This window comes from Homarus americanus, unplaced genomic scaffold (genome assembly GCF_018991925.1).
Source record: "Homarus americanus isolate GMGI-L3 unplaced genomic scaffold, GMGI_Hamer_2.0 scaffold31037, whole genome shotgun sequence".
Lineage (NCBI taxonomy): Eukaryota > Metazoa > Arthropoda > Malacostraca > Decapoda > Nephropidae > Homarus > Homarus americanus.
This window is the reverse complement of record NW_024722227.1, coordinates 27,598,618-27,625,182: the sequence shown is the minus strand read 5'-3', so window position 1 is coordinate 27,625,182 and position 26,565 is coordinate 27,598,618. Positions and strand designations below refer to the sequence as shown.

The 26,565-nt window shown below is 40.3% G+C and overlaps 2 protein-coding genes and 2 long non-coding RNA genes across 4 annotated transcripts; 3 read left to right on the top strand and 1 right to left on the bottom strand.

The window, feature by feature from the left end:
• Positions 1 to 995: 995 nt before the first annotated feature.
• LOC121862598 (neuropeptide-like protein 31) lies at positions 996 to 1,543 on the top strand. The gene is made up of 2 exons (XM_042360911.1): positions 996 to 1,079; positions 1,199 to 1,543. Exons 1-2 carry the CDS (start codon positions 1,068 to 1,070, stop codon positions 1,478 to 1,480), a joined length of 294 nt encoding a protein of 97 aa, XP_042216845.1. The 5' UTR covers positions 996 to 1,067; the 3' UTR covers positions 1,481 to 1,543.
• Positions 1,544 to 5,523: 3,980 nt separating this feature from the next.
• LOC121862597 (glycine-rich RNA-binding protein 2-like) lies at positions 5,524 to 6,059 on the top strand. Its single transcript, XM_042360910.1, has 2 exons — positions 5,524 to 5,551; positions 5,685 to 6,059. The coding sequence occupies exons 1-2, from the start codon at positions 5,540 to 5,542 to the stop codon at positions 5,943 to 5,945; spliced, it is 273 nt and encodes a 90-aa protein (XP_042216844.1). The 5' UTR covers positions 5,524 to 5,539; the 3' UTR covers positions 5,946 to 6,059.
• Positions 6,060 to 18,234: 12,175 nt separating this feature from the next.
• On the top strand, positions 18,235 to 18,536 carry LOC121862596. The gene is made up of 2 exons (XR_006088261.1): positions 18,235 to 18,302; positions 18,430 to 18,536. It is a non-coding gene; the product is annotated as an uncharacterized LOC121862596 (long non-coding RNA).
• Positions 18,537 to 23,125: 4,589 nt separating this feature from the next.
• On the bottom strand, positions 23,126 to 23,604 carry LOC121862595. Its single transcript, XR_006088260.1, has 2 exons — positions 23,507 to 23,604; positions 23,126 to 23,238 (listed from the first exon to the last, which is right to left on the bottom strand). It is a non-coding gene; the product is annotated as an uncharacterized LOC121862595 (long non-coding RNA).
• Between the last annotated feature and the right edge of the window lie 2,961 nt (positions 23,605 to 26,565).

The following is a 26,565-nucleotide window of genomic DNA, read 5'->3' as shown; positions in this document are numbered from 1 at the left end:
ACCTGTCTCCCCGGTACTGGCTCAAGGCACACGCGCTACCACAAGAGTCAAATAAACAACCCTAGCTGAACTAATATTGACATAAAATATAAAACAAGGTAACAAAATTGTATGATCAGATTATCTAAATACAATGTACTATAGATGTAAGGCAAGGCTGGAGGGTAACATATTAAAAGGGGTATAATGCAAGGTGTACGAACTCTCAGCTGAACCCGGCACCGTGTTGATGAAACGAGCTGACGAACCATCTCTGTGCGACCCATTTACCAGACAGAGAAGCATAAGTTACAATTTCTTCCTGCACCTGACTCAAAAAACTACATAATCAGGACAATGAAATAAAGGGACAAGGGGCAATGGCTGAGTCATAAGAGGATTAGCACATCGTATGACAGTTGGTATTAAAACAGTACAGGAGATAGATAGCAAACATAAAAACCAACAGAAATTGTTGACGAAAGTTAATTATGAAACCGGGAATAATCCTAGATTCACCCGTGACAGGTAAGGTTAGGTTAGGTGATGCTGTCAGGTTAAGTTAGGTTAGGTTACGCTACGTTAAGTTGGGATAGGTAAGTTAGGTTACGCTACGTCTGGTTGGATTAGGTTAAGTACAATAAACTGTATTAAAGTGCACAGAAAGACCATAATTACTGCCTCACTACAGATAAGACTAAACACACACAAGACTAATGTATCTCTCTTAATCTATTACTCGTGATTAATTTATTCACTAAATAAGAATATGGACGAAAAGACCAAATTGTTGAGGCTCGGTAATACATCATAACATCAACATATAAGAGAAACATTATTATAAGGTAAACAAATATAAAAGTTTCCTTTTATTCTTCAGTTATCTCAACAGTCACCAGAGGCAACATGAATGGAGGAAATGTAACACGACAGTGTAAGGTCATGACATTTATGTTAAGTTGACTAAGTGACTGAATGACTGGTTCAGTTGTAACTGATGGTGGTGGTGACGTCATCAAAGGGTACACTATAAAGGCGGCAGGAGGCCGCCGGAGAGTCAGTCTCAACTGGACCTTTCTGCACTCAACATGCACAAGATGGTAAGTCAAATAAAAGCTCATTACTGTACGTGATGTAAGTTTATTGAACTTTGTGGATGTTGATGGTTTTGTAGAAAACTTACATCTAAATTATTGACTTAAATTTTTTTCGTTTCCAGGTGATCGTTTGGTTGTCTGTTTTACTTCTTGTGGTGGTTGCTATGGCCGATCCTGGGTATGGTGGCTATGGACAGTACGAAGACTATGGCCAAGGACACGATGACTATGGTCGTGGTGGATATGGCGGTCGAGGTCATTACTCCTATGGCCAAGGTGGACGTGGCGGTCGTGGTGATTATGACTACGGAGGCCATGGTGATTCGTACCATGGAGGACAAGGTTATGCTCATGGGGGTTATGGTGAAGGTTACAGAGGATACGGTGACTATGGACGTTATTGATATGGTCGTAAGGAAAACGCCAAGGAATTTATAAACCTTAAAAAATAAAAATTCTTGTGCTTCTATTGTGTTTAATAAAACCCACTTTTTTTTTTTCTTACTTTATTCTTTAACTCAATAGTTTAAAAACAGAACGGTTTAATTTTTCACACGCGCTCATAACCGTACGGATGTAACCTGAGACGTACTGTTACGTCTAGAGTTAAGATGCGTGGTTTGAACACTCCTGGCCGTCGCCTATTCGCACACACTAATGTAACTGATCTGAATTTGTCCTGGTTTATTTAAATGATTGTGATGCAGTGAATAAAAAGCCCTCGAAATACTGAATCGGCACAGGCAAATCAACCTAATTTACCGTGATTAACCAGTGTTTCTAGGTGTAGACTCTCTTGTAACATGACCATTATTAATCGGCAGCACCGAAAAATATCAATTGCAGAACATGCAATGTATTGGATTGATCCTTGACACAGCTTGCATTAAAAGCGGGCTAGTCGGTGGCCTTAAGGTAATGGATGGAGATTACCTCTTACCACGTGTTTGCCGTACGTGACCCATGATCCGTAAGGCTGGGAGAATAGAATCGTGTGGCTGGAAATACATCTGCGAATTATTTTTCTGGCGAGACACTTGGCTTGAAGTCCCTATCAAGAATTTTTATTCTTAAATTTGTCATAAAATGGGGTTAGGTTATTGAGCATCCTGTGCAAGGCGTAGTGCAAAAGTGATTTAAAGCGCCTAGAGTTTGTTTGCGTAGTCGACGTGCATAAAATGGATTAAGTACCTGAAGGACCATGAATTTCATCGGCAAGTTATATAATGACATGATAGTGTAGGGTTGGAATTTCCGATACAATACATTTGCTAATGGCAAGGTGTGACAGGTCCCAAATAAGTCAAATGTCTGGAGAGATTGGTCAGGAGGAAAGGGTGTTGGTAGGCTTTTGCAGTATAAAGGGACAAACTTTTAGTGCGTGTGATGAGTGTTGCAGCGACGAGGAGGTTGATGGGGGACGTCCTTCCTGGCGGAGATACGTAGTCAACGTACCGTCAGCCAAAGATGTACCGACCCCACCCCTCCTGCACACAATTTTGTCTGGCAATACTTGAAGTAAGGCTGCATGTAAAGGTGATTGGTGGCTGTTTTCGGCTGTATCACTCAGGTTAAGTATTAAGCAAACCAAAGGTAGAATTTTTATATTAATACACTATTCATTGTTATTTAAGGTTGAAAAGTTTCCAAATTTTCGTAGATTTGCTTAAATAATAAAGTAAATTTTATTAATGAATTGGCAACTCTACTAAAACCACAGCTGCCACAAGATTCTCGTCAAATTTTATTTATTAAACAAATGTACAAACATTTGGAAATTTCTCAGGACCTTAAATAACAATGAATTTATTAAAAAAAAGTATCTTTGGTTTGTTTAATATTTATCCTGATAGTGATAAAGCCGAAACTAAGATCCACTAATCACCTTTACACGCAGCCGTACTTAAAGCATTGCCAGACAAAATTGTGAGCACGAGACCCAGTGTGAGTCACTTCAACCATGATCAGTACAACAAGTGTAGACGCCATTGATGGTTTAGATGGCAGTAAAGTGGTCAGTTAGACTCACTAAGCGCCAACAAGGGTATCAAGTGCTCTTTAAAGAGGGTAAACATATTCCTTACATTAATGTGAAGGATGAGGAAGCAGTTAGGTATTTAACTGCAGAAGGTTTTGAGAATGTAATGATGAAAAAGACTGGAGTCCATTGCAATCACGATCTCAGTCCACTAATCGAGAGGATAAAGGTAATACTGTAAGGAGCGATATTGCAGGCACACCAAGTGCTGTAAATGTGTGGGAAAAGCATATGGAAATACGTAATGCAGCAGCACAGAAGGACATAGGCAACGGGGGCAATAACCTTACAGCCCCTAACAGTCTAGTAGAACTCCGTAAGGAGATTGATGAGCTCAGACAAAAAGTATTGGATATCAAGAAATGCTTGGTGAACCTTGTGCCATATAGTGATGTTGCTCTTGTTAATAAAGATTGTTCAAGAGAAAATGAAACATTAGTAGAGACGGAATCAAATAATGTTATTGTGGATAGCAATCTAGAGCAAAATGGTAATCATGGTCTGTTAGGAAATAGAGTTGGTTCGGTTTCTAGAGAGAATGAAGTAAACAAGAAAACGCTCGGTGATCTGACGAGCATTCTTGACTGTTTTGGAATATATGGAAAATCTAAGGGACGACGTCAAAAAGAATGTTCTTATTTCGGTGAAGAATAAGAGGGAAAAATTTATTCTAATGGGTCATAATGTCAGCTTAATTTCCATGAATGTTAATAGTTTGAAAAAAAATAAAGTTTAACGGATCTTCATGCATATGTTCATTCTAGTAGTATTAATGTTGCGGCTTTGCAAGAGGTTGGGACAAACGGAATATCTTTGCAACTAAGAGGTTATCAAAGTTTTGAATTGCCAGCTGATTTGACTGGAAATTATTGAGGTTTCACGACTTATATCAAAGATATTCATTCCGCTCTAAAAATAAATGGTACCGAGTATTTGTGTTAGTATTACGCTTCAAGATGCTACACTGTTCATTATAAATGTTTATGTGCACGCTGATTCCTTGACAGTTGATGATCTGCCGGACATTAGTTTTGCTGATGATTGTTTACTAATTGGTGATTTGAATGCTAGGCATAACAATCTTGGCAGTAGAGGTTCTGAAAATAAAAATGAAATGGTTCTGAAAAATATCTTAGACTGTAGAAGATGCTAAGTTTAACATAAGATTATAGATTTTATGCAGATCTATTTGTTGTAAACATATCTCATTTATGATTAGTACAATTTTAAAGAGCTCTTGTTAAGACTAGTTTTGGGTGGGCTAGTTAGCATGCTAACCAGCTCCTTTTGATGTATTTGTCAATAAATGTTTTGAAATTGAATTTGACCCAGACGAGTGGAGAGCAAATGTATTACCTGTCTCCCCGGTACTGGCTCAGGGCACACGCGCTACCACAAGAGTCAAATAAACAACCCTAGCTAAACTAATATTGACATAAAATATAAAACAAGGTACCAAAATTGTATGATCAGATTATCTAAATACAATGTACTATAGATGTAAGGCAAGGCTGGAGGGTAACATATTAAAAGGGGTATAATGCAAGGTGTACGAACTCTCAGCTGAACCCGGCACCGTGTTGATGAAACGAGTTGACGAACCATCTCTGTGCGACCCATTTACCAGACAGAGAAGTATAAGTTACAATTTCTTCCTGCACCTGACACAAAAAACTACATAATCAGGACAATGAAATAAAGGGACAAGGGGCAATGGCTGAGTCATAAGAGGATTAGCACATCGTATGACAGTTGGTATTAAAACAGTACAGGAGATAGATAGCGAACATAAAAACCAACAGAAATAGTTGACGAAAATTAATTATGAAACCGGGAATAATCCTAGATTCACCCGTGACAGGTAAGGTTAGGTTAGGTTATGCTGTCAGGTTAAGTTAGGTTAGGTTAGGTTACGCTACGTTAAGTTGGGATAGGTAAGTTAGGTTACGCTACGTCTGGTTGGATTAGGTTAAGTACAATAAACTGTATTAAAGTGCACAGAAAGACCATAATTACTGCCTCACTACAGATAAGACTTAACACACACAAGACTAATGTATCTCTCTTAATCTATTACTTTGATTAATTTATTCACTAAATAAGAATATGGACGAAAAGACCAAATTGTTGAGGCTCGGTAATACATCATAACATCAACATATAAGAGAAACATTATTATAAGGTAAACAAATATAAAAGTTTCCTTTTATTCTTCAGTTATCTCAACAGTCACCAGAGGCAACAAGAATGGAGGAAATGTAACACGACAGTGTAAGGTCATGACATTTATGTTAAATTGACTGAGTGACTGAATGACTGGTTCGGTTGTGACTGATGGTGGTGGTGACGTCATCAAAGGGTACACTATAAAGGCGGCAGGAGGCAGTTGGAAAGTCAGTCTCAACCGGACCTTCCTGCACTCAACATGTACAAGATGGTAAGCCATATAAAAACTTATTATTTTACGGGAAGTCTATTCGTTGAACTTTGTGTTTCTCGGTGATTTTGTAGTTGTGTTCGACTTGTATCTAATTTTTTGATTTGGTAAACTTTTTTTTTTCTTTCTCCAGGTGATCGCAGTGTTGTCCGTTTCACTTCTAATGGCCGCTGTTATGGCTGACTCTATCCCCGATCCAGGATATGGTGGTCGTGGACACGGTGGTTACGAACGTTATGATGATATCTATGGTGGACACAATTATGGTCATGGAGGACGTGGCGATTATGGTCATGGAGGACGTGGCGATTACGTCTATGGAGGACGTGATGATTATGGCTATGGTGGGCGAGGTTATCATGGCCATGGCGGATATGGTGGCTACAGAGGATAACGTGAACATGTTCTGCATGGATATGGTCGCTGAAAAAACTTAAATAAATTATATACATTCGGTAACATAACTTCATGTGCTTCTACGGTATCTAATAAAATCTAATACCTAAAATGACTTTCGACATTAACATTTTCCTTAATAGTTTGATGGTGATTAGTTTACTTTCATCACACTCTCATACCCGTACGAACTTGACTAAAGCCGTATTGTTAAGTCTTCATTATATCTACTCCTACAATGATTAACGAGATACATGTTTTGAGCACTCATGGTCGTCATTTACTCTTAATATAACCGAAGGGAATTCCTACCGGCTTATTCAAATAAAATAAAGCATTGGAAAGGTCTCCACCGAAACGGCAAACTATTTAATACAGTAATTACCGTAACTTGTACTGGTGTTCCTGAGATTCGGGTTGATGATACTCGTTTATAAACTGACAACGTGACGGTATGGGACCGGTAGTTAAAACGAGTACAGCAGCTGTAGTGACCAGCACAATATTAACTCTCGGTACTACAATGAACGTCAGTCTCTTCTTGGGGGACAGGATTCCCCCCTCCAAAGACCTCTTCATCCATCATCGCCCCCTCTGACATCTGCTTGGCAGCACTGCTATGCTGACCCCTTCACCATCCCCTCTCGGGCCACGCCTGTCCCGGCATGGCCTACTTTTCATCTAACGTGATCCTCTAACGTTATGCCGTCGCTCCTAGGCCTCTTACCTCGTCGCAGCCAGGCCTAGTGCCACGTGTGCGCGCGCGCCCCCCCTCCCCACCAAACATTCCTCCGGCGATGTGACCGTTCAGTCCCTGTTGAGCTTTTTCGGATCCCGGATTGCCGTCGTCACTGACCCAGTCACCGACTTGAGCCCCACCCGCTCAATTGCCGGTTGTCACTACAGCCGCGGCGCCCTCCGGGCTTAACCAGGCTAACCCTGCTCTCCCAGCGCGTTGGTCCGACTCCAATCAGACCCTACCTACTTCGCTTATCAACCTGGACACCTGAAGGCCATGCCAACTCCTGAGCTGTTTTCACCAGCGCTCTAGAACCAGGTGACGCAGGATCCCCCACTCCAGTTCTCCTCGCCTTTTGGGCCGTACCGATGACGGGTACAGTCCGCCGAAGATGCACCAACTCCACCCTGGGTCTCGTACACGCAATTTTACCTGGCAATACTTGGTAAAGGAAGACTCCCGGAGTTAACAGCTTCTAGAAAAATACAAATAATTTGATGTGAACTGCAATGGCGAGACTAGTCTCGACTCGACTGGTGTAAAGTCAGGATCGTCGACCTCACACGAGAACTTGATTAGACAAACGTCATACACCCAAAGTTGAAGGTACCTAGTAGAAGAATCGGTACCGATACTCGGTGGGCAGACTGTACTCGGTAGCACCATGGGGATTTCTCTCAGAGCTCAACCTTTCAATTTACTCGTGCTGCATCCAGGGGAGAGCTTCTCTCCCTTTTCTGTATGAGAGGGAGAGCGACAGGGGTAACCCCGCCCAACTAGGAATAAGATCGAGCTTTCCTCATTTTATGAAATTGTTCCCGTACATTGTATACACTCCTGAGCTGTTGTCGCTTGGTGCCATTACCAGCGGTTTTTCTACACGCGTGTGGCACTCGTCTGTCTATCCTGGGAGATCCGGGTGAAAACCAGGTCGCCCGTATATCTGCGTGCTTCCTCGTGGGACCCCGGAGTAATTCAGCCTACAGCCAACCGCATCCTGTTTCCAGCTCCACCGCCATCCCGAGTGGGTCCATCCCCCCAAAAAACTGAATTGATTTACCCAATAAAACATTGATTTTCCTTCCCCGTCATCTCTAAACACTGTATGCAATCGAACTGGACTTATTTGTGAGCACGGTTGTAAGCGCCTCCAAGTAATGTGGCCACGTGGGGCGTTCTATCGGCGGGAGACATGTCCGCTGATGTGGGTGAGAGAACCAAGAGTGACTAGTGCCTGCTTCCAAGCATGTCTGCCGCTCTAAGGAACTACTTACTTTAAAAATCTTAAAATATACTCCGATTGTCCTTTATTTCCTTTTAGGGTAAGACTAGCACTGTTTTATTATTTATTTACGTTTTTAATTCCGGACACGAACGTTCTTCTCGGCTTTCCGGTTATTGTTAATAATTTTTCGTATTTTAATTAGTTCCTAAGCACACACGTAACATATTTTGAAATGGGAAATTATCCAAGATAACTCTCGTTAATATTATACTGACGTTTAACTTCGTCAACAGTGCATGGATTAATTTGATAAATACATTTAATGTTCTAAGACCTTTGTGGCGCCAGCTGGTTAGTTCCTGACTCCCCCACTTGGCTTCTTGGTGCACAGCGCAAAGGCTTTGTTTTAGGCCTCCATGCGATACTAGTGCTTACAGCTGTCCTACATAGTTTTCCTGTTATCAGAATCAGTAATGTACCGAGAGGAAAAACCAAAACTACCCTTCAAGTCTGTGCACCATCCAACTCACAACCTCAACCCAGCAAGTCTCAACTCTCCCACAGCTATCTCTCAAAACACCCAGGTGAACGTAAAACCCATCCTCAGCCATCAAGCTCCCCGTTTTGCCTGGTCCTTTCTGCTAGAGGACTAGTATCAAAAATAGTACCCCACTTTTACTCTCAAGCGCCCTCACGTCTGCAGCTCTTGACACTACAACTATCGGTATGTGTTTTGTTTGTAGACATCCCATCCTCTCTACCAGCTTAAGGACCTCACTGGGACGGAGTGTATACAGGTTCTGTTGGGATGTCCTTGGTCAAATCTTCTCACTATTGTTTGTATCCCTAAACTCTTATGTATATTGTATACATAAATGGTATATAATGTTGAATTAATGTGAACGTGTAAGACAATTTTACTTAGTAATTCTATCACTATACAGGTATGTTTATTTACTTATCTACATGTCTATTCCCAGCAAAAACATTAAAAGATCCTGAAAACACCCAACACTTAAGGTATGGTACTCGATAAATGTCACTTTAAATCTGAAGGAAATTTGCTGAAGTATTATTAACACATGTAGTGGCAAGGGTTTTTCTTAGCTGAATAAAATCGTGTGGTTATCCAGAATAAATTACCTACAATAGGTGCGACACTCCTTAACCACTTCACTACAGGGACGCCGAGTTTAATGTATTTGGTCAGACGATTTTATTCATCATAAAGACCTCGTAATTACCAGGTTAAAAGGCTAAAATAACAACATAACAATGAACATCTAACCACATTAAAATCAAACCAGGATCAATATACAAACTTAGAATTTAAAACACGTCAGGCCAGGATCAATGGACTGGAGTCAGATTATCATTACCGTTGAAAATAAATGAGAGAATAAACCCCCAAGAGAACATTATCTCTCAGTGTAGTAGAGAGGAAGATACAGTAATTATTAAGGTTCACCATTCTTATATGTTCCATCGTGTAGCATTACATCTCCATCCCCTACTGGACACATGGTTGTCTTATCAATATAGAATACGTGTTTAAAGACCTTATAGTAAAGTTGAGCCTGGTGCCACCACCACCTAACTCCAAAACGGTGCGGATGGTTGCCGAACAGTGTGCTTGACAGAGATTAAGGTTCATCCCACTACCGGGGCACACCAGGCCGCGTATACTGGCCGTGTGTCCGGCTCCGTGTTTTAGTATAGAGGAGGTGGGTATTGGTGTATTGGGTTTGTTTAGGATGGAGAGGTTACTGTTTCTGTATGAGAGTAGAATAGTGTCAAATTATTCCTGCCATTGTAGGTCAGTGGTTAGGTTGCTTTTTTATCCGATGTCGGTCACACTAGAATAGCCCATTATAGTACATCCTTCTTTCCCCACACAGCCAAACTGTGGAATGCTCTGCCTTCTTCTGTGTTTCCATACTCTTACAATCTGTCTCACCTCAAAAGCTGGTTTTCCGGCATCTTTGTGGTGTAGATTAATATAATCTTTTTCTTTTCTATTTTTAATTTCTCTTTCCTCTTATTTTTCGCCCCCCAGGCCCCGTAGTGGGTCTACCTACCACCTGTGCCCGGGCGGGCTATTGCCCTGCGCTTTGAGGTCCCAAATAGGAGGAGAAATAGGAACCACTATGACATCTATACTTGCTGAAGCAAAAATAGGCTACACTAAGCTTCTTAGCTGTAACACAAAATATAAAAATAACTAAAAACTACGACAGGAATTGCATCAGTCATCCCTCACTCCGTTTTCTGCCGTCTTCAACACTTGACTCTCACACCTGAGCCCAGGGCTGCCGTTTGTCGGGAATTGCTTCTTCTAGTGAGATGAAAGAAAACGGATACGACGCCATCGGATTAGTGACGTGTCACTATCCGTCAATCGGAAATTTCATTTTTTTTTGGGGGGGGGGGGCGGGGGGGAGGAGCTAAATACCAAATAATAATAAAGGAAGAAATTGCCCAACTATATAAAAATAGACCGGATTTTGCAAAAAATCAAACCTTAATATTAGATGCAAAAACTTCTTGATGGTAATGTGTCCAGAAAATAAATAGGTTTAACACCAATGATCCCGTTCTTAAGATAGTCTCTATTCTTAATCACTGTCAGACTTGGTTGAATTGGTGCCAAGGATCTTTAATGGAACCCTTCAGGAGTTAAAGGATCAAGGCTGTGCTGGGAGACAATTGACGACGAAACAAAAAGTTTGGATATTTTAACATTTTATAAGTAATGAAAGATGATGACAGGGACCTTAAATATGATGTAATTAGGAGATTTGCGTTGGACGTCTTGGCATTGACAAACTCTAACGCAGACGCTGAAAGACTATTTTCAAAATTGAACCTTACCAAAACAAAGTGTAGAAACTTCTTGTAAATGCAAAACTAAATGCCCTTATCACTATGAAACAATATGCTAAGTGTAAAGGAGGTCGTGTGAATATCAATATCGCGGTTGTACAGTCAGCCAAAGATCCACCGACCCCACCCTGAGTCTCTTACTGGCAATGTTACCTGACAATACTTGGTAAAGTAAGGCTGTATGTTTAGGTGATTGTGATTGGTGGAATTATTTTCGGCTGCATTACTGTCAGAATAAATATTAAACAAACCAAAGGTAAAATTTTTATAATAATAAACTATTCATTGTTATATAAGATCATGAGAAGTATCCAAACATTCGTATATTTAGTTAAATAATGAAGAAATTATATTAATGAATTGGCAACTCAACTACAACGGGAACTGCCACAATATTCTCACATCAAATTCTCTTCATTATTTAAACAAATGTAACAACATTTGGAAACTTCTCATGATCTTATATAACAATGAATAGTTTATTATTATGAAAATTTTACCTTTGGTTTGTTTAATATTTATCCTGACAGTGATAGATCCACCAATGACCTTTACATACAACCTTCCTTTACCAAGTATTGCCAGGTAAAATTGCCAGTAAGAGACTCAGGGTGGGGTCGGTGGATCTTTGGCTGACTATGTACAACAACTGATTGATGTAATTAATAAATAAGTACTGATTTTTACATATATATGTGTTCATTAAACATTAATTGGAACATTGCAGGGGCGGATCCAGGAATATCAAAGGGGGGTCCAAGAAGTTGTGGTTGGGGGAACATGGCGAACACAGTGAGACCAGTTGGGGAAAATTGTTTGAAATCTGCTCAATATCATGGACATTTTGAGGCCATTTTCAGGGCATGTGCACTTGATATTAGGAAGCATTCTGAAGTCAATAGTAATTACATTTTACTATACAAAAACGCCTGAAGACAATATTCCCCCTGCATTGTGTTTTCTCTTTGCCTTTTATTGGACGTGTTCATAGTGGTCAAAATATCTAAGTTATACCTCGTCATTTGAAAGTTTTCTACAAAGAACTACTAATTACTTACAAGAAAACACGATCGGATACAGACAGTCGGATGAGGACAGTTCAGGCTTAACCATCCTCATTTGCTTCACAGTTTCTGCGGGGTGCGGAGGTGTTTTCCTGTGTTGTCTACAGAATTATGTTTTGTGGGTTTTTTTTCTCCATTTTTAATTTTTTTTTGCTAAGGTGAGTTTTTTTGCCGGGGAATAACGGGATTTTTGGTGATCCTCATTTTTTAGATCGGAATTTTTATTATTTATGGGATCACTTGCCTCCGCCACCTTCAGTGGTTCTTGCTGGATAGCCCATTGTGCTTCCTTTCCCATGAGTACCTTTTATTTTGTGTTTGGTCTTTTTCCCTCAGTTCGGCCTTCAGGCGGGGGACCCAAATGGTTAGGTTTGTGTAACGGTTGCTCGTTTCCAGGAGTGTCGTTTCGTTGCTGGTGTAGAGCTCTGGCTAACTGCGTCTTAGAGCCACGCCATGGAGATTCGTTCTGCTTCGGCTGCGATCCCCTAGCTGTTGTTGGCTAGCTGGCGATCCCTGCGGGAGGTCCCATCTCCTTGAGTTTTAGGACACCCGGGCGGTCGTCGGCATTCTGACCCATCCCCCGCACTAGGCTGTCACTTTAGTCGAGGCATGAAAACGAGGATGAGTATATAGGCTTCCACGGTCAGTTGTGTAGTTCCCTGGGGGAGATACCTTGCTCCAGCTTCACCCTCCTTGGATGCGCGCCACCAGATGACGATTCCCAATGGAGTTCCTACCACGCTGGTGACGTGGGACTCTCAAATATTCACCGGATGCTCTCGCCCTTTTCTCGGGTCATGTATAGAGGGTTTAGAAAGAAAAAGAGCACCACTTACACAGGGAGGGGTGTTGACCTCGGGGGTAGGTGCACCGCAAACGATGTAGTGCTTTCAGATCTGGCAGCCAGGTGATTATCCCCGGGGATCCCTTTCACATAGAAAGTCCAGGTTCTCCGCGGGGGTACATCAGGCATCCTTCCTTTTCTCCGACAGAAAAAAAAAACCTTTGTTGTGATGCCTCCCTATTCGGAGCACCAGGGTCACTGGAGGTGAGCCCGGGCGATTCCTACATATTTATTTAACATTCCGAACCTTTTTCACATCCACCTTTTGTTTTCGGAGGTAGGAGTGCAGGTCTGGTTAGTGAGTTCCCTGTTTAGTCTCCTGATTTTTGTTTTATTTTGCTGGTGGAGTAGACCATAGGGGCACGTCAATGGCTAGGTGCGGGAGGGTGTTCTTTATCCCTACTCCGAATTTTGGCTGATGTCAGTCTATACCTTGTTCAGCCAGGGGATGTTCAGCCAAATCTACTGAAGATGGTCATTAATTCTGCTTGTCACAAACCCCCTGCTCTAGGAAGGGTGTGATTGACCCCGCGCTGTGTCAGGTGTGCGACACTCTAGTCTCTACCATGCTTGTTCACTCGCATATTAACAACAGGGTAATACAAAACTAGAGTGCCAAATTATTATGCTTCTATCAATAAACACACAAGTCCTTAATATGTCTCCCCGATCTGCCTCACTGTTAGCAATATTTCAATAATTACACACAATCTCACATTTACATAATTATACTTAACATCTAAAAAAATATATATATAGACTAATTTTGTTATCTTATTAATGTGGTAACAAGATTAAGTTACCCATAGAGAAAACAATAAACCTAGATTTTTTACTAGAACAATTATATGCAGATAATTTTCAAAGTTTGTTTTTTAATTGTAAAAAAAATTAAGATCTATGAACGATTTTACAGCACATTAGACACACACACACACACACACACACACACACACACACACACACACACACACACACACACACATGAACAAATAGCCTCAAATGTATTGTATTGGTCTAGCGGTTAGTGTTAGGTACGTGCTCTCGTTCGTTTCATTGGCTTTTGCGGTTTACTGGTGCAACTCGGTGTGAGAAATGACAGAGTGTCGATCCTTTTAATTTACCGTTGACAGACAGTAAATAACATTCAAAATGACGAAAAGACAACCGAAAAACAAACAGATAAATAATATAATAAATATATTATTAGGGATGCGTCGGATGTCTTGTGTGAGATGGACTACCCGGGAGATGGAAGAGATGAATTTATTAAACACTTATAAATGAGATCCTGTAGAAGGGAGGAGAGTGAGACAAATTTCTAGCTGTGAGTGGACTTACGGGAGAACTGGAACTAAATACAGATAAATATAATTCGAGGAAAGTTTAGAATCTCAGTGGTGTTAAGATTAGCATAAAAGAGGGAGATGGAAATGTTTTTTTGTCATTTTAAATTGTATTGCTCGCCATATTGCCTTTGAGTGTGCTTGATGGCTGTATCCGCATTGAATCGAATAGGCTGCTTGGAATACACTCGGGTACATCATGGGAGCTATGGGTGAGATAAAGAGATACGGAGGAAGAGTAAATATGAAGAAAGATCGAAGAGGAGGTTGATGGACTACTTTAAGTGGTGTGGTGGTAAAAAGGCGGACAGGATGGCAGAGGAATACATGTTTCAGCGACTCCAGGTAAATATAAGACAAAAGAGAAACACGGAGGAAGGGAAAATAAGTAAGTGTAGATAGAGGAGGAGGAAGGAGGGAGGTGGTGCGGCACTCAGGTATACTCAGGAGGTTACGATTATAGTATGACACTGAGAGTCTTCTGATTGATACTTACTCTGTTATTTTCCATATCCACCTGGCCGCCACCGCCATATCTACTGAAACCTTGGCCGCCAATGCCATATCACCGCTACCATAGTCAAATGTAACGAGGGTAAAGATGACAACCACCAGCAGCCAAACGACCATCAAGAACTGAATGAATAACACACAACATACCAGAGTTTTTGTTCCCTGACGTGTGACTTTCAACTGAGACACAAAGAATTAAATATTTACCTCGAGCACCTGACGGGATGCAGAACCTTATGTTAATTCTACAAATAAACCTAAAGTGAAAAGATGTTGAATTTACAATAAGTTAATTTTAAACCAAGTGAAGATATGAAGTAGCACGAGGCTGGTGGGGTTGAATGTAGGTTAGGTTAGGTTAGGTTAGGATAAATTAGTTTAAGTTAGGCTTGTTTAGATTAGTTTAGTTAGTGTAGATTAGGGTTAGATTAGGTTAGCATTAGGGTGTTTAATTATCAGGTGAAATAAACTGAGATGGGAGGGCTAAGCTTCATAACTGACAGGTGTATTTCAAGACCAGCAGTAACAGACTCTGAGGTTACCTGACACACTCAACTTATCGTCTTGGTCACCAATTGTGATCCTGGGGACTTGTTCTCCTTTGCCTGCATCAAAATAGAAACAGGTGAAGGTTCTCCTACGTGAATCTTGGAGACGACTGTGTCAGCCTCACTCCATGGCGGGGTATATACTGACATACTGAAGGGCGTCCACCACACAGCAACACTAGCTGGACGGCAACAACAGTCACAGTGATTGACCAGCGTTATCCCGGGGCCAGAAGGTGGTGTTACATCACTACCTGAACGGAATTCCCAACAAAAAGAGTTCCATTATCGTTGGCACATCCTGGAGTGTTGATATACTAATGTTTTACTACTCTGGCAATTAAAGTCTGTTAAATAAGTTAATAAATACAATACTAATGAGCATTTAAAAATTAAGTAGGGTATAATCTCACTGGTTCACGACGGCAAATTCTACAATGTCTTCTTACCAACACTGTTTATTTATGAATTACAAAAATCCCATAGAGGGAGCATTACGATAAGACAGATTTCGTGTGTGTGTGTGTGTATGTGTGTGTGTGTGTGTGTGTGTGTGTGTGTGTGTGTGTGTGTGTGTGTGTGTGATCTCGCTGAAGGAATAATGCTATTATAGAAGGTAAACTAAACTCGTATTCTTCGCTACTGTCAGATGCTCTAAAATCTGGGATAGACATTAGGTTACTGCGCTGGTTGACACTCACAGACAAATGATATTAGTGGACGTGGATGACCAGGTTGGTATTGTTATGTTTCAGTGTTCAGGAGCACTAGGTGGAACTGACCCTCAGATCTGCATTGTGTTAATTGTTGCATTTATAGACAATGAAGTGTAGCGAAGTGTTATATTGAAGTGATATTTTCAGTTGTTTAAATATATTTACTTGCCTTACCAAGCCTAGAATATTATTACTTAATTTAGCCAAACCTGATCTAACTTATCCAAACCTAACCTAACCTAACCTTGGGTACGGAGCCACTCGCACCTTATCCATGACGCCAGCTTGCCTCACGTGTCAGGATGATCAGCGTCTGTTTGTAAAGTTTTTTTTTTCAAGTCTCTGTTATTCCTTTTTCTTCCTCTTCTTAAAACTTGATTAATCCCTCGTCACATCAAGTTGTTATATCCACACACCTACTTGTATTAGACAGTCCAATCAGCGAGTTTCCTCACTGACTAACTGGTGATATGTTGATGTATGTAGTTCCCACAGCGCTGCTGAAGTCACAATAATATCTGAATTTAAGTGTGTTTTTTTGTCAATAAAGAACATAAAAAGATAAGAATGGAGGAAACTGCAACGGGCCTATTGGCCCATACTGGGCAGTACCGTTTATACCCAACCCCTATCACTTATCCAACCTATGTTTGAAGCTATCCAGCGTGTTCGAGTTAATGGTGATATTTGGTAACTTGTTTCACTCATCCACTACTCTATTTCCAAACCAGTGTTTACCTATTTTGCGCCTAAATTTAAATTTGTCTAATTTAAAACCATTGCTACGAGTTCGTTCCTGGTTGGATAATTTGAGTACCTTTGTTATATCACCTTTGTTTAACCCTGACTTTAATTTATACACCTCGAGCATATCGACCCTCACTGTACGTCTTTCGAGGTTCATAATTCCCGGGATTAGTCTTGTCATTCTCCTCTAAATACTTTCTCGGGATTCTATAGCCATTCTGTAGTACGGTGACCAGAAATGAACTGCGTAATTCAAATGAGGTCTCACAAGCGCAAGATATAGTTTTAGGATGAATGGGTTCCTTCTGTCTACGATAAAAGGGTTCCTTCTGTCTACGATAAAAGGGTTCCTTCTGTCTACGATAAAAGGGTTCCTTCTGTCTACGATAAAAGGGTTCCGTCTGTCTACGATAAAAGGGTTCCTTCTGTCTACGATAAAAGGGTTCCTTCTGTCTACGATAAAAGGGTTCCTTCTGCCTACGATAAAAGGGTTCCTTCTGTCTACGATAAAAGGGTTCCTTCTGTCTACGATATACCGCTAAAAGAACACTATAAGTTCGTGTATCACAACTGAAGGAACGTTATTTCGGGATCTACCGAGACGACCCAGTTAGAAATAATATTTATGACACCGAGAAGAACCAACCAATATGAACACCGCTTTTAGCACTGATTGACTTCAACAATAGTGGGAATCACGTGACAATTTAAGAGTGAGTTGAGAAACCGGCCTTGTCAGCTAGTGTTGTCGTATGAGCCGTCTTTGTGATGGATCATGCCAGGTCATCCCCTGCTCCTGGATGCCGGTATATAGTCCGTCGTGGAGTCAGGCCAGGCACAGTCGTCGCTGGCGCTCACACACGAGTGCCTTCACTTGTCTCCAGCTTCCTCACCTATCAGAAGATCGACCTGAGAATCATCATGGTCTCCAAGACGGTGAGTTGACTACAGCGTTGTTCTTATTATTGAAATTATTTGGGGAAATATCTTCAGCAACTAAGGTTTTATAGCGTACGGGTTAACTGTACCTCCTCAACACTGTACAGTATTTGTTAAGTGGTGTACACATGAACTCTGACACTTATGATTTTTCTCTTGTATCATCTTCTTGTAATCTTAAATTCATCCTGGAGTGTCTTTCTGTTTCCTTCTCCACAGTTATCAATCATTTTCTTTCTCTCTTGTTACTTCCGTCGTTGACATATCCGTCTCCAGATCATCTCTGTATCATGATTCTAGTATTAATGTTATATTTGATCGTTTGACAACTTTACACCAGTTCTCCCTGACCAGTGTTGAGCTTCATCCATCCTCATGTTGTTGTTTCTGTTGTGTTTCTCAGGTCATCGCCCTGTGGCTCCTGGCCGCCTGCTGTGTTGTCACCATGGCCAGCCCCGCACCTAGTGGTGGATATGGTGGAGGAGGACATGGTGGTGGGGGTGGTGGATATGGTGGCGGGGGCCGTGGAGGTGGATATGGCGGCGGCGGCGGCGGCGGCGGCGGCGGACATGGCGGCGGTGGATATGGAGGCGGCGGCCGCGGCGGTGGATATGGAGGCGGCGGTCGCGGCGGTGGATATGGAGGCGGCGGATATGGTGGTGGTGGATATGGAGGCGGCGGCCGCGGCGGTGGATATGGTGGCGGTGGTGGTGGTGGTGGTGGCGGCCGTGGTGGTGGCTATGGCGGCGGTGGTCGTGGCGGTGGATATGGCGGCTATGGAAAATAAAGCGGTAAGTTTGTTTTCAGTACAGAGATTCATGACATTTCATCTTTTTATTATCAAATATTTTTCTTTTTTTTATTCTCATTGTCATTCAGAAGATTGACACCGAAATCTGATATATTTTTGTATTCCAGGGCAACACAAGGAGAGACTTCGAAGTACAACAGAAAACGCTGACTGGTCTCCTGATGTTGTGTTTTCATGCTGTGATTCTCCATGTTAAATAAACACCCATATACAACTATTATCTTATTCCTCCTCACCCTATGGCCTTAAACTCCATAACAAACCCCATTAAACTCTTTAACCTTGATGCTGTTTTGTTTCGGTGTTTTTAGAAGTTTACCGAGTCATAACTTCTGCATTAAACACGTTTTGTAAACCCCTTCCAAAGAATGTTAGATACTTCAATTTTACACTAGTTGAAACCTTCCATTAATCAACTATGATCGTTTTTATGTGGAATTCTCTACCACACAGCGTTTATCCTGAATCACGTGATCTGTAACAGTGTAGAACGTCCTACTTCAAATATCTTTTGTAATTTCTAGTAACAGGACGTCTTTGTGATTAGATCTGATAGTAACACTAATTTTATCTCTTTCTGCATTATCTAAAAAAAATCACTTCAATGTAAACGCAGAAAGAATGCGTGAAGATTTTTGTGTTCTTGTTAGCTATTATCTAAGAATTATTGACTACAAACATACTGCTGTTATTAAGTATTACCTAAGAATAACTCACAAAAAATTACTACACCTACAGTATATAATCTATCTAAACACATCACTATAATTGATATCTCTCCCACTTCATCGTCGTCTCTCCCACAGGTTATTTTCAAGCAGTTATACCTAAAATGAGAAGAAATAATTCGTTTTCTCTTATACTATACCTCAGGGGACAATACTGAGGCCACGGAATGAAATACAACTTATAATAAAAGGCACTAAATAAACAATAACTAATAAACAATTTAGAATGAAACCACAAAAAATAAAACCGGAATAACTTGACTAATCTATATCTATATAAAACAAAGAAGTATGTCTGTCTGTTTGTGTGTGTGTGTGTCCGCATGAGAATCTCGGAAACTACTTTACCGATCTGTAGTGATGATGGATGGTGTTATATGTAGTGATGATGGGTGGTGTTATATGTAGTGATGATGGATGGTGTTATATGTAGTGATGATGGATGGTGTTATATGTAGTGATGATGGATGGTGTTATATGTAGTGATGATGGATGGTGTTATATGTAGTGATGATGGATGGTGTTATATGTAGTGATGATGGATGGTGTTATATGTAGTGATGATGGATGGTGTTATATGTAGTGATGATGTTATATGTAGTGATGATGGATGGTGTTATATGTAGTGATGATGGATGGTGTTATATGTAGTGATGATGGATGGTGTTATATGTAGTGATGATGGATGGTGTTATATGTGTATGATGGATGAGTGATGATGGGTGGTGTTATATGTAGTGATGATGGGTGGTGTTTATAGTGATAGTGAGTGATGGATGGTGTTATATGTAGTGATGATGGATGGTGTTATATGTAGTGATGATGATGGTTGGTGATATGTAGTGATGATGGGTGGTGTTATATGGAGTGATGATTAGACAATAAAATAATAACAGTTTAATGCTAAAAAAATATACTTTGCTGTACCGTTGTAGTGAAAAACATGGTGGAACTTACATACACCGTTTATGAACTATTGATGGAAGAAGAAGTTTTGGGGACTGAACAGTGAAACAATGTGGAGCCTCCCGGAGGGTGGCGTCCTACCATGGCCTAGCGAATGAGCCGTTTCTGCAAGTGAAAAATAGAAGAAATATCGCTCAAATGATAGACAGAAAAAGTTAATAAAGAACTGAGTATGAGAGAGGGAAGAAAAGTGTGGGAAGAAGGAAGACAGAACACAGCAACTTGACCACAATAATCTACACTTTCTCATTAATAGAAAAAAATGGACGAGTCACTCATTCAATTGATCACACAGAAAAGTTACAAACAATTATCTTTTAACTTTACTTCATTCATTTTCGTTCACTACTTTTACTCCAGGCAAATTTAATCCATTTTGTTATAATGTTCAAAGGAGTTCATTTACTTTTTATCCTACAGTAGTTCTTTGTTTTGTTCCGTTCCGTTTGGTTGTAGTCGTGTGTGTGTGTGTGTGTGTGTGTGTGTGTGTGTGTGTGTGTATAATAATAATAATAATAATAATAATAATAATAATAATAATAATAATAATAATAATAATAACAATAATGAACGGTTTATTGAGAGAACATGGGAGCCAAAAGGTTGAAAATGTACAATAAACAGAGATGATAAAAGTTACATATAGTGAAATTGGGGAGTGAGTCACTTGATTAACAAAAGCTTTCAATACAAAAGAGAACCAACATGGATTAACAGATAAATTAACTACAGATATGGAAGTAATCTCGTTGGTCGCAGGCCAGCCGGTGTTGTAAACTGTTTGGGGAGTTGAAAGTGGAGCCTTCCCTAGGTGCAGAAGGTTCCATACCAAGGTGCAGCCCTGGTCTCCGGCTTGTCACAATCTGTGGTGTTTACACTTCCACCACACGGTCCTAGTTGCCAGGTCTCTCACCTCACAGGGTGTTGAGAGGGTTCTTACTTTATCCTCTTCACCACTGATCGGCTCGTTAGCCGCTTGGGCGATCGGTCACGTCTCTGTTACGCACTGTTGGCAAGTACTGGGCATACACCGGCTCCTGAATGTATCTGAACCTGCTCCAGTGTTGGTCAAGTGTTAAATTGAAAAAGAGCTCACACTCGGTGCCGTCACAACACTTTCTGGCAGATTGTTCCAAAAGTTCATAACTCTCACTCCGAAAAAGTTTGCCCTCACAGTTTTCTGGACTTGAGGCTTCTTCAATCTTGAGCTGTGACCCCTTATGGGGCGAGCGTCCGCCAGCTCCAAGTAAGGACACTCGACTGAATAGTGCCCCTTCAGATGCTTATACAAGAGGGTTCTTGTTTCTCATCTGATGTTATGTTGTTGGGAATTCTCCTTTCTCACCTGGTGGAGTTGGACGCTCTCGTTTCTCACCTTGTGTAGTTTAAATTTCTTATATCTCAATTAGTGTAGCTGTGAGCGTTGGTATTATATCTGGTGTTATTGTGGTGGTGGGTGTTAGGTGGTAAGTGGTCAGGTTTGGAGAGGCCATGACCACTGACCGCAAGGCATCGACTTGTCACTGTCTAACAGTTGTTTCTATTTCCTTTGAGTTGAAATTGTCACATTTGTAGATCAGTTGTGCGTGTTGTTAAATCTTGAGGGGAGGAGGAGATAAGGGAAGGGGGGGCAACAAACCAACCCTGTCAGCTGCCTACATGATCTAAAGGACCTCGGCCGTCTCAGCGGAGCATCACCGAATGCATCCTCAACTCATGAGGGATGTGTGGAATAATAATAATAATAATAATAATAATAATAATAATAATAATAACAATAATAATAATAATAATAATAATAATAATAATAATAATAATAATAATAATAATAATAATAATAATAATAATAATAATAATAATAATAATAATAATAATAATAATAATTAATAGTTTATTGAAAAAGTTCAGCAGCCGAAGGCTGAAAATATACATTGGACAGAAATGACATTACATTCAAAGCCTTGGGGTTGGGTGGGACGTTTAACAAAAGCTTTCATTACTAAAAGGAGAAGAAACATGAATTGAACATACAAATTATAGTTTACAGTTGATGGCCCGAGCTGGTTTCTTGCCCTACTGTGTGAGGTCACGTTGGCCACTTGGTGCAGTGACTTGTCCTTAGGTGTTGATATGAAGGACCTCACGTGGTCTTGGAGACACTGGGTGGTGTGGGGTGGAGTCACAGTACCTCACTCTTTGTTAAGTAGTGTTGTGTTATCAAAGGTCAGGTGTAACGCCGACCCACGGTTGTTCCCGGAGTGAACTGATTAACACCGCCTGGTCAGGAGATAGTGGTCGGTTCCCCGGGGTGCTTATTTCTGGGTGTGGACCTCACTGGTGGGTCACGGTTCTCGCTGGTACTGTCTAGTGCTGAATTCACTGGCTTAAAAACTGTTCATCACTGTTCAACACTGATCCCAATCCTTTCTGAAAGTAAATTGTCCCTTTTGGGGGGATTTTGTTGACGTCCCGAGAGGGGGGGGGGGCAACATTGGTCAGGGCAGCTGCCGCCGCAGCAGTCGGCGCGGAATAGGTCTTGACCCTCCGGTGATCAAGGAAGTAGTGCGTGCGTGTGTGTGTGTGTGTGTGTGACATATTCTTGTTTACAAGTCGAGTTAATGTCATAGGTAGTCTATCCAAATATAAATAAAATAGCGATCATGATTACATGAAACGAACCATTCACAAATTGATTAACATAAACATGGCCGTATAATAATTACCCAAGGTGAGAACACAGACCCCTTAAGTGTTCCTCAAGGATTTTCAGACCACTCACTTACACCAACCATAGTTACCTTTAATGCAGTGTTGTTCTCAGAGAGTTTCATTATTTAGTGACGTGTTTAAGACGCATGTATTACGAAATCTCATTCATTCATAGATTCTTAACCCCAGCCAATAATCCAACTCATGTAAATTAGAACATCCATAATTACAAAATTGTATTCATAACTGCTTAGTATATTATCACCATTAATCCCTTCACTACGGGGACGCTACTTTTAATATTTCATTTGGCTAACACAAATTAAAACCCACAGTGTGAAGTTTTACGGAGATATGATGGACTGGTGGGTAAAGGTACGAAGCTAAAAAAAAAATAAAGTGGGATTTATATTGTAACTTTATTTACAAGAGGCGTCACAGTCTATTGATAAAAATAAGAGATAATTCCAAATATGTTGTTAGTGGAATGTAGCTGCTTCTTCTTGTACTGTTCTGAAATATGAAAAAAAAACACGACATATCAAGATAACTATTAACTGATTTTTTATTGTATTATTAATTTATTTTTATTGATTATGAATAAAAACAAAAATGATAAGTAAGAATTTTAGTTTTAAATGCATGTATACGGACCATGGAACGAGACACTGTAAAGCCTAGAGAAAAATACAATGTTATTTATATGTAGTCTCTGTTGGTCTATGTATTATGGGAGATGTTATTGTTTTGTGCAGGTGGTTGACACATCGACGAGACTCACCTTTTTTACTTGCCATATCCACTATATCCGCCGCCACCATAGCCTCCACCACCACCACGTCCACCACCATATCCGCCGCCACCATAGCCGCCACCGCCACCACGTCCACCACCATACCCACCGCCACCACGTCCGCCACCATAGCCGCCACCACGTCCACCACCATATCCGCCGCCACCATAGCCGCCGCCATAACCTCCGCCTCCACCGTATCCACCACCACGTCCTCCTCCGCCATACCCGCCTCCACCATATCCACCGCCGCCATATCCACCTCCACGGCCCCCGCCACCATATCCACCACCCCCACCACCATGTCCTCCTCCACCATATCCACCACTAGGTGCGGGGCTGGCCATGGTGACAACACAGGAGGCGGCCAGGAGCCACAGGGCGATGACCTGAGAAACACAACAGAAACAACAACATGAGGATGGATGAAGCTCAACACGGGTCAGGTATCTATAGAATGTTGTATGTTATGGGAAATAAGATATAATAATGACATTTTCTTACATACTCAATGATGTTGTGATTTACGGAGACAGGAAAAATACTTATTCGTCATTATTATAAAGGCAATGTGTGCGACAGTAAAAAAAATATGGTTCTATTGATTTGATTAAATATGTCGTTATTCGGTATTTCTGAGTATTTTTTATACCAGTTATTAACCCATATTGAGCAAGTGTTTGGCAGCAAGTAAATTGTAAGTATACTACAGTCAACTCACCGTCTTGGAGACCATGATGATTCTCAGGTTGGTCCTCTGATAGATGAGGAAGCTGGAGACAAGTTAAGGCACTCGTGTGTGAGCGCCAGCGACGACTGTGCCTGGCCTGGCTCCACGACGGACTATATACCGGCAGCCAGCACAGCAGCAGCAGCAGGGGATGACCTGGCATGATCTACACATACCGTACCCCACCACCAAACCAACAGTTACACCACCTTCTCTTGAGCTGTCATATGGCCAAGTAACTATTGTCCACACGTTCCTCAAAATTAAAATGTTCTGGTATTGTTAAACGCTTCCTGTTACAATCGCGTTACTATCTAAAGCCAAACCTTCTAATGAATATGCTCCGTGTCATCTTGCCTTTGGTTTCATTCTACGTTCATTCTTACAATCATGTCACTCATATTATTGACTGTGTGGCGTGATAGGGTAAGACACAAACTCTCATTAAATGTATGTGGGTTTAAAACTGATAAATTGACTTACAGTACTTTTTTAAACCAAACTACAAGCCTTGAAGATAAAGATAAGTGCCAGGCAAAACAGTGTTGGCAGAGATAGACAGCACCAGCTCTTAACATTAAACAAACTGAACTTAACCTAAGGATGATAATTATGGTAGTAGTGATTGCTATTGGGTTATTTTTTCTTGATTTCTTTTTATTCATTAACCCCTTCACTGTGGGGACGCCATTCTTAATATTTTATTTGGTTTAGAGGGGAACCCGTACACACGTGGTTAAGTAGTGTCTTTCCTGTATACTATAATTTACGCTATGCATACATTTTCCGAATCATCTGAAAAATTTTCGCCCCAGCTTATTTTACCTAAAGATTAACCAACCAACCAACCAACCTAACCTAACCAAACCTAACCTAACCTAACGTAGTCTACCCTTCCCCCGATCATATCGTATTAGGGTGGTTAATCTTTAGGTGAAAAAAACTGGGGTGAAAATCCTGTAGGTGATACTATTTTTCCATTATGATTTTATTTCGAAGTAATTATTTATTTTTCAAATTTTTTGCTGTGTACTTAAGGTCTATGTTTCCGAAATATAGCTTATTATTATTATTATTATTATTATTATTATTATTATTATTATTATTATTATTATTATTATTATCATTATTATAAACAGTAGTAAAGATGATCAGTGTCTCTCAAGGATGATCAACATTCCCCCACACGCCAAGGACAGTAAGGCCACCCATCTTCAACCACTAACATTCTATTGTGTCTAACGCGTCTGATGAGTCCTCGTCTGTGAGGTAATATATTTGATTTATACTTTTCTATAAATATTAGTCAAGAATAAAATCCTGTTTAATCTTATTTGTAAACAATATCTCCTTTTCCTTCTGTTAATTTATTTATCATATATTTCTTGTTTATATCTTCCTGTGTGTGTATCCGCCATAACATCTTTACTTCCCGGGGATGTTACCTTGTCTTATAAACATATTACCTGTGATTAATTACCTTCCTTGTCATTCCCTTAAAATTATCATGTATATTGAGTACATGTTTTGTATATTTAGCTTTATATTACAGCTTGAGTCGATGCGTATACACGAAGGTTGTTACAGAGATTTCTTATATAAATACAGGAACTTAAAATAACGCAATTGTAATGGACAAAAAAACGAACGTCAGTGTTTTAGAATTCGAACCCACATTTCCATTTTAAATGTGACTTAATAAATCATATTTTTTTTTCTGTTTGAAAGGGAATTAAATAGACTTGGAACTGGAAGATAATGGTAGTTTTATATAAAGAAATTAAAGTTGAAAATATCGTCTTAAACGTAAAATAGAAACAGCTCAACAAGTAATGAAAGTCGACGTAAATAAAATGGAGAATATGTATAGAATTTAGTGAATCTTCGAGGAATTAATGAAAGTAACAAACGTAATGGATAAGAAGAAATAACAAGAAGAAAAGATTAAACAAAAACAATGGCTGAGAAACAACTTGGTCAGGAGCTACAGTGTGTTGAGCTCAAATTGTCAACAAGGCGAACCAAACAATCTCTGCTGAAAGGATTTTTCGAGTGCGTGTGTGTGTGTGTGTTAGACCACAAGATGTCTCAATTGTAAGAAATATCTTATGTTATGTGTCGTGCGGTGTTCTCTATGATTTCTTTCCTCGTGCTATTTTTGTTTTCATTTATTATCTTCTAGCTGTCGTTGGGTGATAAACATTATCCATTTGTGTTTAAGTTTATTCTAGGTTTTATTTTTAGTAATATAATCCATTTTACTATTTCATTAATTATAGTTCTTTGCGAGACTATTTCATAATTTATTATTCATTTT